The 13,590-nt window shown below is 41.5% G+C and overlaps 1 protein-coding gene across 11 annotated transcripts in view; it reads left to right on the top strand.

Moving 5' to 3' along the window:
• LOC110532344 (plasma membrane calcium-transporting ATPase 3) overlaps positions 1-13,590 on the top strand; it is a 34,679-nt gene that overhangs the window by 17,512 nt on the left and 3,577 nt on the right. For 5 of the 11 annotated variants that reach the window (XM_021616151.2, XM_021616150.2, XM_021616152.2 and 2 more), the window contains 12 exons: positions 24-266; positions 621-862; positions 1,695-1,929; positions 2,935-3,114; positions 3,258-3,345; positions 3,448-3,554; positions 4,012-4,203; positions 4,530-4,743; positions 5,339-5,550; positions 5,763-5,870; positions 6,096-6,278; positions 7,061-7,147. In XM_021616151.2, the coding sequence (XP_021471826.1) occupies positions 24-266; positions 621-862; positions 1,695-1,929; positions 2,935-3,114; positions 3,258-3,345; positions 3,448-3,554; positions 4,012-4,203; positions 4,530-4,743; positions 5,339-5,550; positions 5,763-5,870; positions 6,096-6,278; positions 7,061-7,147 (2,091 nt within the window). Of the gene's footprint in view, positions 1-23; positions 267-620; positions 863-1,694; positions 1,930-2,934; positions 3,115-3,257; positions 3,346-3,447; positions 3,555-4,011; positions 4,204-4,529; positions 4,744-5,338; positions 5,551-5,762; positions 5,871-6,095; positions 6,279-7,060; positions 7,215-13,590 lie in introns of all 11 variants that reach the window. The other 6 variants (XM_021616159.2, XM_021616161.2, XM_021616160.2 and 3 more) reach the window with 2 other exon arrangements.

Raw genomic sequence — 13,590 nt, forward strand, 5'->3', positions numbered from 1 at the left:
TGTTTCCTCCTGTTTCCCTATAGAAAATGATGAAGGACAATAACTTGGTGCGCCACCTTGATGCCTGTGAGACCATGGGCAATGCCACCGCCATCTGCTCTGACAAGACGGGCACCCTTACTACCAACCGCATGACCGTGGTGCAGGCCTACGCGGGCGACCAGCACTTCCACATGGTCCCACACCCTGACCAGATGAATCCTATGGTGCTGGACACACTTGTAAACGCCATAGCTGTCAACAGCGCCTACACCTCCAAGATTATGGTGAGAGGGTGGATTATGAAAGACAGATACTGTAGATACCTGCACACTGTTGAATGCTCCTACAGTTTTATTGTGACATATGTCTGCAGTGTGGAATGATAACGGGACACAGCTTTATTTGTTTCTGTTTATTCGGTTTAGTTGGCCATTTGGATGGAAACTCATTTTGTTCATGTCAGCACAACATACAGTAGCTAAAACAATTCATAGAATTCAGAATGTACATACAAATTTACATACACATTTACATACACATGTTATCGTCTTACCTTTTCTTTTCCTTCTTGTCTAAGACTCATTTTGCCCAGTCTGTTCAGCGGGGGGGAAATAGTAACTTCATATTTGATCTGTTAGCCCCCAGATAAGGAGGGAGGCCTACCCAAGCAGGTGGGCAACAAGACAGAGTGTGCCCTACTTGGCTTCGTCCTGGACCTGAAGAGGGACTATGCCCCCGTGAGGGAACAGATCCCTGAGGAGAAGCTCTACAAGGTCTACACCTTCAACTCGGTGCGCAAGTCCATGAGCACAGTGGTGCAGTTGCCCGATGGATCCTTCCGCCTCTACAGCAAGGGGGCCTCTGAGATCCTGCTCAAGAAGTAAGTCTGACTCCGAGGTTTTACAAATAAAGTTGGATTTGATTTGAGGCTACAGCTTTGATGGAGAATGTGGTGGTGGTGGCCTCAAGATAAAGTTAGCCTTGAATGAGGTTTGATGAACAAAACAAAATGACTAACATTAATATTTTGCCCTAACATACAGAGCACCTGACTAGGGTGGCAAAAGAAGGGTATATTACTGGGAAGTAGCAATATCTAACACCATTTTGGTAACTTTCAAGGATTTTAAGGAATTTATCACTGGACATCTCGTGGCCTTTTTAGGTCCTTCAGATGATTACTGGTGTCTGTAATTATCTCTGGCCCTCTGTGTGGCCTTATTATATGTACAATATATAACATCATCTAATAAGATTATTTTCAATAACATGTCAAATAGAATGACAACTCTGTAAAACATCCTAAGTATAAACCATGAATTTAGTGAATACCTTTGGTGTTGAATCCTGGGCCATGCGACCATAAAATATATTTGATTAATTTATTTTACAATGTCAATATGTCTTTGATGTAAATGTTGTGGTGCCAAACTGGTGGCAGTTGTGAAAAAATAATTGTAAAGTAGTTGTAAAATTTGCATAGTTAATAAAAAATAATGCCATTGTTGATTAGATGCTTATATAAATATAAAATGCTATTTTCTCTTGAACCATATGGTCTATTCACTAGGAGCTCATGGACAATATGGACACAGATATAAAAAATGAATACTATATACTGTATGAATACTTAAAAGTTATTCAAGTATACTGTACATTTCCTGTAATTACCGGTAGCTTTGCAACCATAGTTCTGACTCTCTGTCTGTCAGGTGCTCCTCTATCATGGCTGGGGGTGGAGATCCGCGGGGTTTCCGCCCACGGGACAGGGATGAGATGGTGAAGAAGGTGATCGAGCCCATGGCCTGCGACGGCCTGCGCACCATCTGCGTGGCCTACAAGGACCTGCCGGCCAGCCCTGAGCCCGACTGGGAGGACGAGGCGGGCATCGTCAGCGACCTCATCTGTATCACCGTGGTGGGCATCGAGGACCCTGTCCGCCCAGAGGTAACCAAGACCTTACGCAGAGGGACGCTCTATTGCGGTGCAGTTGTTTACAGATATAGGTAGAGATTTGGAGTGGAGTTTTTCCACAGGTATGACAATTGACTGTTTCTTGCTCTTCATTTCAAGTGAGTTATTCTGCAGATAAATGTCTAAATAAGTAAGATAGATATGAATTTAGGAATAAATAGGTATTGTTATACAACAGGTATTGTTAAACAGCAGGTATAGGTATAGTTAGGTATGGGTGTAGTTAGGCATATGTGTAATTAGGTATAGGTATAGTTAGGTATAGGTATAGTTAGATATAGTTAGGTATAGGTGTAGTTAGGTATAGTTAGGTATAGGTATAGTTAGGTATAGGTGTAGTTAGGTATAGTTAGGTATAGTTAGGTATAGGTGTAGTTAGGTATAGGTGTAGTTAGGTATAGGTATAGTTAGATATAGGTATAGTTAGGTCTAGGTATAGTTAGGTCTAGGTGTAGTTAGGTATAGGTGTAATTAGGAATAGTTAGGTATAGTTAGGTATAGGTGTAGTTAGGTATAGTTAGGTATAGGTGTAGTTAGGTATAGGTATAGTTAGGTATAGGTGTAGTTAGGAATAGTTATTGTATAGGTATTGTAATCTCATATGTAACATAAATAATAAGTAGTATCGTAAACAGACTGGGATGCGACGACTAACAAGGAACTTTGCCGCAGGTGTTCGCATTTTTTGAGTTTCGGAAGGGGAGTGCACATTTGGACCATAGACTTGCCATAAGGATACAGAGGGGGAGGGGGGGCTATTTCGCTCCTTGTTCTAGTATATTTTCTAACACATCTGCCCCTAGAACATAATCAAGTGTCCAATGCAATTAAAAAATGTTTCAGTTCTGCGTTTCTGAGATTATAGGTATTGTTATAATTGTAGTAAATATTCAGTGATTAAGCAGTAGTTACATGCACATTAGCTAGTAAGAGGGTGTGCCAAGGCTTTATCAAAACCCAGCTGTCTTTTCTAACCAGGTCCCAGATGCTATCAAGAAATGCCAGCGAGCAGGTATCACGGTGCGCATGGTGACAGGTGACAACATCAACACAGCACGAGCCATCGCTGCCAAGTGTGGCATCATCCAGCCAGGGGATGACTTCCTGTGTATAGACGGGAAGGAATTCAACCGACGAATCAGAAACGAGAAAGGAGAGGTAGAATTCATCATTCATGAATTGTTTGACACTTTTTAACCGACAAAAAAATAAAAGTGCCCTGATTCAGTTCCTTAGCTTGTTTTACATAGTGTTACATGACTCAACATTTTCTGTGGATACACAATCTTTCTTTCTTACAGGTTGAGCAGGAGCGCATTGATAAAGTTTGGCCCAAACTGAGAGTTCTGGCTAGGTCCTCACCTACAGACAAACATACACTGGTTAAAGGTGGGTCAGTGATTATACACTCAAAACTACAGTATTCTTTTGTAAACAGTTTGTAAACCATGCAGATGCAGCATTTCCAATGAGACCTTAATCTCTCTGCAGGCATCATAGACAGCACCGTACTGGAACAGCGGCAGGTAGTGGCTGTGACAGGGGACGGGACAAACGACGGACCCGCCCTGAAGAAGGCCGATGTTGGCTTTGCCATGGTGAGACATCATGATGATGATGATGACAAATCTTTAGTCATTTTAGTAACTTTAGGAAAATATTAAGTCCCACACTTAAAGTTGCAGTCCGGGATCATAAGCACTTACAAATTTGTAACATATCATACAAAATGGTTGATGTAGTACACAATTGTGCACAATTTTCAGGGACCAGTTTTGGCTCGTGAGCACTGCTTTCAAACTACTGTGTGATATTATGCAAGACCTTTGGCGCATCACTTTAATAATACATTTCCCTACCTATTTACATTGTAGTTACATAGACATGGTATGTACTGTGGTATTGTTACATTAGTTCTGACATAGTACTTACGGCTGTGTAACTATCATGCACTTACATAGGTATTAGTGACATGTTTTTTTTTATGTGAGACTTGTGCAAGCGGGGGAGGGGGGGGGTGAATTTAAAGTGGATTATTTTGGTGGCTCTGTGTAGGGCATCGCTGGTACTGACGTAGCCAAGGAAGCCTCTGACATCATCCTGACTGATGACAACTTCTCTAGCATTGTGAAGGCGGTCATGTGGGGACGTAACGTCTATGACAGCATCTCCAAGTTCCTCCAATTCCAGCTCACTGTCAACGTGGTGGCTGTCATTGTGGCCTTCACCGGCGCTTGTATCACACAGGTACTCACTCCATCTCTGACTCTCACACACTATACAGCACACCACAACACAATTCACTGTTGTGTAAAATCCAAATGGACCATTTAAGTAACTGTAGTAAATGATCTAAGATGTAGGTAACAGTCTATGATGGTGAGAGGCAGAGGGAGAAGTTTTGAAGCAAAATTAATTAAAATGATATCTACTTACCTCTTTTTCTCTCTCCTTCTCTCTTGCTGCTTCTCTTTTTACTTCTCCCTCTGCCTCTTTCCATCCCCCTCTCTCTACCTCTTTCTCCCTCTCTCCTTACATGTCCCTACCCCCTCCTCTCTCTCTCCTCCCTTCAGGACTCTCCTCTGAAGGCTGTCCAGATGTTGTGGGTGAACCTTATCATGGACACCTTTGCCTCCCTGGCCTTAGCCACCGAGCCACCCACTGAGTCCCTGCTCCTGAGGAAGCCTTACGGCCGCAACAACCCCCTCATCTCCCGCACCATGATGAAGAACATCCTGGGCCATGCCATCTACCAGCTCACTATCATCTTCACCCTGCTGTTTGCGGGTACACACAAGGGAGGAGAAGGAGGAGGAGAGAGACTGGAAGTAGGAAGAGAATGGAGAAAAGGGGAGGAGGTGGAGGGGGGCTGCAGGTGGAGGTGGGGGACGGAGGCTGGTGTTGGGGAAACGGAGAGTGGGGTGTAGGTAATGGCAGTAGTGGGGAACAAGAAGGTTGAAGAAAAACAGTCATGGAACTGTGGTGCTCTATTTAGCTCATAGTATTTTACATGATCATTTAGTATACATTTGCTTGCCATTAAAGGGATAGTGTGTTTCGCTACTTATCCAGTCAGATGAACTCATGGATACCATTTTTATGTCTCTGCGTTCAGTATGAAGGAAGTTGTAGGTAGTTTTGCGAGCCAATGCTAACTAGCGTTAACGTAATCACTGGAAGTAGAAACTACCGTCAACTTCCTTCAAACTGCACTCAGAGACATAAAAAATGGCACCCATGACTTCATCTGACATTGGGTAAGTAGCAAAACAGCTTAATTTCCAGGATCTTGCACTATCGCTTTAACTAGAAAATATATATTTGACTACATGTGTCTCTTTCTATTGTCTGCTTATCCTTTTTGTGTTCCTCTCCATCTCAGGAGAAAAGATCTTCAACATTGATAGCGGACGCCACGCCCCTCTGCACTCTCCCCCTTCCGAGCACTACACGATCATCTTCAACACCTTTGTGCTCATGCAACTGTTCAACGAGATCAATGCCCGTAAGATCCACGGTGAAAGGAACGTTTTCGACGGCATATTCCACAACCCTATTTTCTGCAGTATTGTGCTGGGGACTTTTTTAATGCAGGTGAGAGGACCACAAGCTTTTACTTCTTATACGTTGTTTTCCCTTTACATTATAGCAATCCTAGTAATGTTATTCAACCATGACATATACCTAATAATATTGACTACTTAATTATTGTCTCACAGGATACATGATACATGTATGTTGTGCTAACCAATGGCAACCACTTTTTGTGATCATATCTCTCTCGTCTTGTGTCTTATTCTGTACAGTTTGTGATTGTGCAGTTTGGGGGGAAACCTTTCAGCTGCACACCACTCAATGTGGAGCAGTGGCTGTGGTGTCTGCTCGTGGGAGTAGGAGAGCTGCTGTGGGGACAGGTACTTATGCTGGAGTTAACGTTGTTTGAATGTGTTAACCAATCTGTGGTTCTCCAGTGATTTTGTGTCAAGACACAATTAAGGCCTTTGACATAGACAAACCCACATATCCATAACCCAGGGTTCAGTTGGCTTTGACACAAGGACTTGCTAGGACCAACCAGACCGAAACGGAAGTTGTGTTCTTCTTGTTCATCAACTAACGCTGACCCCTGACCCCAACAGCTCATCACCACGGTGCCTACCAGCCACCTGCCCTGTCTGAAGGAAGCGGGTCATGCGCTGGGTAAGGAAGAGATGATTGATGATGACATGGCAGATGATGAGCAAGAGATTGACCATGCTGAGAGGGAGCTACGTCGAGGGCAGATTCTCTGGTTCCGGGGCCTCAATCGTATTCAAACTCAGGTACAGTGCATTGGGCTCCACCATTCTCTGTCCCTTGTCTTTCCCTAACAAGGGCTCTCGTATGTGCTGTACTGTCCTACGAAGAGGAGTCTTTTCTGCTTGCCCGACTTATCTCTGTTAATACGTGTCTCTCTTTCTTCACCATGTGATGCCTTAATTTATTTCACCACACTTTGTTTTCCTATATTTATTGAAATACAATCATCTCTATTGTAACCTATCAGAGTCATTTTGATTACATCTCATGGTCATATTTCTCACTTTTTATCCTTCATCCTCATGTCATTGCGATTATCACAGATTCTGTCTTTATTTTTTATGTATCCTTAATCCTCGTCACTGTTACACAGGCAAGTTTTCAATGATCATACCTAATAATCCTAACAACAAGTATATTAAATATTTTACAAGAGTTCTAATTGTAGTCTGTCTCTTACTGAAACCAGCATCTAGGTGAGACACATGATGCTGATGTAATGCTAATTACAATAATTAACATTACCAGTCCATGTTTTGAGGGCAACATCATTGATTTAAAACAGACTTTGATTTTCTTTTAAAATGCCTTTTTGTATCTAAAACATGCTTTTAGATTCCTTCATTGTGGAACATGATCTCTACAAAACTACAAGTTCTACTTTACAATCCCTTTAAACGTGATTCATTCTGCCTGTTGCTTTCACAGCTCTCCAATATGCCCCACAGGGCCCCCTACCAATTGACATGAGGTACTTCAAGACTGTCATGTCCTCTCTGTAATATCCTCTCTTTCTCTCCAACAGATGGAGGTAGTGAGTACCTTCAAGAGAAGTGGTTCCTTTCAGGGTGCTGCGAGACGTCGCTCCTCAGTTCTCAGCCAACTCCATGACGTAACCAATATTTCTACTCCCACTCACGTAGTTCTCTCCACTGCCAATGCAACTGGTGCGCCTGGGAGTGAGTTTCTGCCATCCATTAACGGCACACAACAAAAAACAGTCCACTCACTCTCATCAAAATGAGCATGTTGTATGTAGAAAATTGACCTTTGCCTGCCCAGAAATGCAATTAAGCATCAAAGATATGTGTGTTTGTCTGTGTGTGTGTTGTGGAGTGGGGGAGTCAACACTGATGTGCCTGGCCGACTGACCTTTTCATTTCAGTTTTCCTCCTTTGTTCTGGTTTATCTGCCATCTCTATCTACATCATGTTTTAATTCGTTTAGTGACTGTGTGTCTATGTGTATATTTGTGGTTTTATTATTTGTTCATTTAATATTACATTTCTCTACCTCCTTTTCACTACTACCTCATGATCTTAGTCCAGGATTCAATCAGATCCCCGCCAGCTGACAACCGCATAGCTCTTGTTCGAGTGCTGCAATGTCAGGCTGTATACACGTTTGTCTTTGTAATTATGTATAGGCTACCTCGCTTCTTCAAGCATGATATTAGCTGGCCAGCTGCAAACCCATAAATAATATATTTATTTGTTATTATTTATGTACAGTGCCTTGCAAAAGTATTCATCCCCCTTGGCATTTTTCCTATTTTGTTGCATTACAACCTGTAATTTAAATGGGTATTTATTTGGATTTCATGTAATGGACATACACAAAATAGTTCAAATTGGTGAAGTGAAATGAAAAAAATTACTTGTTTCAAACAATTCACAAAAATTCAAAACGGAAAAGTGGTTTGTGCATATGTATTCACCCCCTTTGCTATGAAGCCCCTAAATAAGATCTGATGTAACCAATTACCTTCAGAAGTCACATTATTTAACTAATTAAGTCCACCTGTGTGCAATCTAAGTGTCACATGATCTCAGTATATATACACCTGTTCTGAAAGGCCCCAGAGTCTGCCACACCACCAATCAAGCGGCACCATGAAGACCAAGGAGCTCTCCAAACAGGTCAGGGACAAAGCTGTGGAGAAGTACAGATCAGGGTTGGGTTATAAAAAAATATCTGAAACTTTGAACATCCCACAGAGCACCATTAAATCCATTATTTAAAAAAAAAAAAGCTGCAAAGCTCCACAGCGGAGACTAGAGTATCTGTCCATAGGACCACTTTAAGCCGTACACTCCGCAGAGCTGAGCTTTAGGGAAGAGTGGCCAGAAAAAAGCCATTGCTTAAAGAAAAAAATGTTCGCCAAAAGGCATGTGGGAGACTCCCCAAACATATGGAAGAAGGTACTCCGGTCAGATGAGACTAAAATTGAGCTTTTTGGCCATCAAGGAAAACGCTGTCTGGCGCAAACCCAACACCTCCCATCACCCCGAGAACACCATCCCCACAGTGAAGCATGGTGGTAGCAGCATCATGCTGTGAGAATGTTTTTCATCGGCAGGGACTAGGAAACTGGTCAGAATTGAAGGAATGATGGATGGCGCTAAATACAGGGAAATTCTTGAGGGAAACCTGTTTCAGTCTTCCAGAGATTTGAGACTGGGACGGAGGTTCACCTTCCAGCAGGACAATGACCCTAAGCATACTGCTAAAGCAACACTCGAGTGGTTTAAGGGGAAACATTTAAATGTCTTGAAATGGCCTAGTCAAAGCCCAGACCTCAATCCAATTGAGAATCTGTGGTATGACTTAAAGATTGCTGTACACCAGCAACTGGAGCAGTTTTGCCTTGAAGAATGGGCAAAATCACAGTGGCTAGATGTGCCAAGCTTATAGAAACATACCCCAAGAGACTTGCAGCTGTAATTGCTGCAAAAGGTGACTCTACAAAGTATTGACTTGGGGATGGGGGGGTGACGCTAAAGTTGCACGCTAAAGTTTTCTGTTTTTTTGTCTTATTTCTTGATTGTTTCACAATAAAAAATATAGTTTAGAAACTTAAAAGTGGTATGTTGTGTAAATCAATTGATACAATCCCCCCAAAAATATTTTCAGTTCAGGTTATAAGGCAACAAAATAGGAAACATGCCAAGGGGGGTGAATACTTCCGCAAGCCACTGTATTATTTTTTATTCATTATAATATTTTGTTTTATTATAGCCTATATTTTTTATGTATGACAATTTCATAGTTCTGAAAATGTTTCCTCATTTATGCTTTGACTGCACAAATAAGGAGAACGTAGCCAGGTGCCTTTTGTAAACTGTTTTTCGTTATTTTGTTCAAGTGTAATTATTTCTATCATCAATAGAGTCTACACGTTATATCAATGTTTTGAACTACTAACGTTTTAGGGAACGACGGTATCAGGTTTCAGGTAAAACCCAAGTGCAGACTGTGTAGAAGTAACAATGTTTATTGCAACAACAGGGGCAGGCAAACAACAGGTCAAGGCAGGCAGGAGTTCATAATCCAGAGGGGGACAAGGTACAGGTTGGCAGGCAGGCTCAGGGCCAATGGTAGGCAGAGTGGTCAGGCAGGTGGGCTCAGAGTCAGGACAGGCAAGGGTCAAAATCAGGAGAGTGAGAAAAGAGAGACTGGAAAAAGCATCAGCTGACACAAACCGCTGGTTGACTTGAACAAACAAGACGAACTGGCAACAGACAAACAGAGAACACAGGTATAAATACACAGGGGATAATGGGGAAGATGGGTGACACCTGGAGGGGGGTGGAGACAATCACAAGGACAGGTGAAACAGATCAGGGCATGACAGACTGTAGTATCTTTTGACAATGTCCACAAGAGCAACAGTTTGTTGGCTAACGTGGGTTAGCACTGATCTGATTTAATCCTGGCCTTAATCTATTTTTTCATCTTGCTGCTTTGTTTGGCTTGATGCAGTCTGTGATCAATCGTGTTTCAAACTGCCCAGAGCAGACTGTCTGTATGCTCCTATGGTTTTATCAGATTTGTGACAATACAAAGGTTTAATTTTCAAAGAGATACAAATTTTATTCAGAGCATTACGACGATGCCAATTTTAAAGAATTTCTTAAATGTCAAATCAAGGTAAAAAAAAAGACAAAAAGCATAAGAATAAAAAGAACATGTATTTTGGGTTTGTGCACTTCTAGACAGTTGTAAACCTTCGAGTGTAAGCCTGAAACAGTGACATTTCTGAGATGTTACTGTTTAGTCACCCTACCAATACAAATCTTTCTCTGTCCCTAGGTTCGATCAGACTGCCAAAATAGGATCTGCAGTGTTGCTTTGTACAAATAACTACCCTCATTTTACTTGGTCTTTTTCATTCTCTCTCATTGTAGGTTCTGCATCTCATGAAGGAAGATAGTTTTTATTTCCTTTCTATTTCCTAATGTAGGCCTACTCTGCTCTTATTATGGTTCATTTTTGTTGTTGTTTTCTTTTCTTATCAAACATACAGATTATTTTATTCCATTGAGATCATTCAATGATGGGTTGAGGGTGGGCTTAAACTGCAAACTACAGCTCCAAGCATTGCGGGTTCAATCTTAGTGCTAGGCAGTCCTTTTTTTGTTTTATTGTTTCTGTTTTAACCCTATCCTTAACCTATCCCAAACCTTAACCCTAACATTTTAACCAGTTAGAATGAATGCCTTAAGTTTCGGTTTCACTTCTACACAGTTTGACTGACAGCTAACTTCAGTTCAGTTTGACTGACAGCTTACATATGTCAAAATACACCATAATTGAAGGGCAAAACACGCCATATATCTGTTGCATGCAGTTATGTCAAATGTCTCCATTTCCTTTGGAGGTGGCTTTGCAGCATCTGGTATAATGCAATACCGAGGCATTCGTCCAACTCATATTCAAAAACAGACCATTAAGTGTTGTGCACTTTGCCTATTATCATTTCCATTTGAGGACTTTTTGATTTGTTAATTTCTCTTATATACAGCCACAGATTGTTCTGTATGTTAGGAAGGTTAGTAGATATCTGAATGTAGCAACACTAGCTTCTATTTCTGAAATTGCATTGTTTTACGTAATTGTTTTGCTGTTCAGCTTTATAGGTAGTTCTCATTGTTTCCCCCTTAATCATACTGTGTACATTGATGGATGGTCCATTATCTTCACTGAGAATAGTTTGACCAATTCATGAATAGAATTGCCATTTAATTCCCTGAATTGACTGAGTAAAAATGAATTGAGCCTAACCACGACTTGCGTAAATTGTTTAGTGTACTTCAATAAATCTGTAGTGTTCATGGGATTCATGCTCCACCACAGTAAAACAGGCCTTCTCATCCTCTTCTGAACTCTTTAGGTGGCCCATTTGAAAGAAATCAAGTGAATACATTGACTTGAGTAATAAGTTCATTTTCAACAGCTGTGGTGTTATATTGACCATTGCGGGCACTATACTCGAAAGTTTACAATTTTCACAAGGGGACATGAATTCAGAGGGCACATAATGATTATTTATTTTGTAAATAATTTACTTTATGGGAACAAACAGCTCCTTGGAAAAACAAATCAGCACAATTCAACCTTAACAGTGTTGCCTGACTCCCTCATCACAACAACGTTATTGGGTCATGTCGCTTCTTGTGCAAGATCTTTGTGGTCATTTTCACAGTTAGAATGTTTTTTTGGTTGTGCTTGCTACAAAGGTTGGTATTTTTTAGAGGTGCTTGCTGAAGAAATGGGTCTTTGTGGCTATGCTTGCTGCAGGAATGAACAAACAAATCATATTGTTTGTGCATGCTGAGGTACAGTCCACTGAGCGAATAGGAATAAGGACCTAAGTATAATTTCTAACGCTCGCCCAAAACTTGGGCTTTCACACGAATCTCCCTTTTTATATCAGTGCATGATTTAAACAAGGGTTTTAGTTACTCACATGTATCTCAAGTTAGGATTCAGCCTGTAGTGCCTATCGCAACAACATATTCATGTTCACACACTTATTTGCTCTGTGGGAATGAATGTCTTATTTTTATTTTATTGTACTTCACAATATGTGTATCTCTTTACCATTTCGGACCAGCCATAGTCATTACAGAAACATCCTATTTATTAATGTATTGTTTTCCTCATTAACAATATTAAAGCAAGCTTACCATAAGGCCTATTAAGACCTATGTTGAGTTCTGTGTGAATGGGTGCTGACTTTGAGTTGATGAATAACCCATCACTTCTTATTATTTTTGTACAAGGAGATGGGTGTGTGGTGGCTGGACACAGAACAACTGGTGGTGTATCATAAATGTTTTAAATGTAGATTTTTTTCCATGCTTTACAGTGCCTTCGGAAAGTATTCAGACCCCTTGACTTTTTCCACATTTTGTTATGTCACAGTCTCATTCTAAAATGGATTACATCGTTTTCCCCCTCATCAATCTACACACAAAATACCCCATAATGACAAATCAAAAACAGGTTTTTAGACATTTTTGCTAATTTATCAAAAATTAAAAACGTGTGTTATTTCATAGTTTTGATGTATTCAATATTATATTAAAATGTGTAGGTGTGTCCAAACTTTTGACTGGTACTGTAAGTATTCAGACACTTTACTCAGTACTTTGTTGAAGCACTTTTGGCAGAAATTACAGCATTGTGTCTTCTTGGGTATGACGCTACAAGCTTGGCACGCCTGTATTTAGGGAGTTTCTCCCATTTTTCTCTGCAGATCCTCTTAAACTCGGTCAGGATGGATGGGGAGCATTGCTGCACAGCTATTTTCAGGTCTCTCCAGATATGTTCAATCAGGTTCAAGTCCGGGCTCTGGCTGGGCCACTCAAGGACATTCAGAGACTTGTCCCGAAGCCACTCCTATGTTGTCTTGGCTGTGTGCTTGGGGTCATTGTCCTGTTGGAAGATGAACCTTTGCCCCAGTCTGAGGTCCTGAGTGCTATGGAACAGGTTTTCATCAAGGATCTCTCAGCACTTTGCTCAGTTCATCTTTCCCTTGGTCCTGTCTAGTCTCCCAGTGCCTGCCTCCGAAAAACATGCCCACCATTCTTCACCGTAGGGACGGTGCCAGGTTTCCTCCAGACGTGACGCTTGGCATTCAGGCCAAAGAGTTCAATCTTGGTTTCATCAGATCAGAGAGTCTTGTTTTTCATGGTTTGTGAGTCTTTAGGTGCCTTTTGGCAAACTCCAAACAGGCTGTAATGTGCCTTTACCTAGGAGTGGCTACCATAAAGGCCTGATTGTTGGAGTGCTGCAGAGATGGACGTCCTTCTGCAAGGTTCTTCATTCTCCACAGAAGAACTCTAGGGCTCTGTCGGAGTGACCATCAGGTTCTTGGTCACCTCCCTGACCCTTCTCCCCTGATTGCTCAGTTTGGCCGGGCGGCCAGCTCTAGGAAGAGTCTTGGTGGTTCCAAACTTCTTCCATTTAAGAATGATGGAGGCAACTGTGTTCTTAGGGACCTACAATGCTGCAGACATTTTTTGATACCCTTCCCCAGATCCTGTCTCG

Source organism: Oncorhynchus mykiss, chromosome 9 (genome assembly GCF_013265735.2).
Source record: "Oncorhynchus mykiss isolate Arlee chromosome 9, USDA_OmykA_1.1, whole genome shotgun sequence".
NCBI classification, from domain to species: Eukaryota; Metazoa; Chordata; class Actinopteri; order Salmoniformes; family Salmonidae; genus Oncorhynchus; species Oncorhynchus mykiss.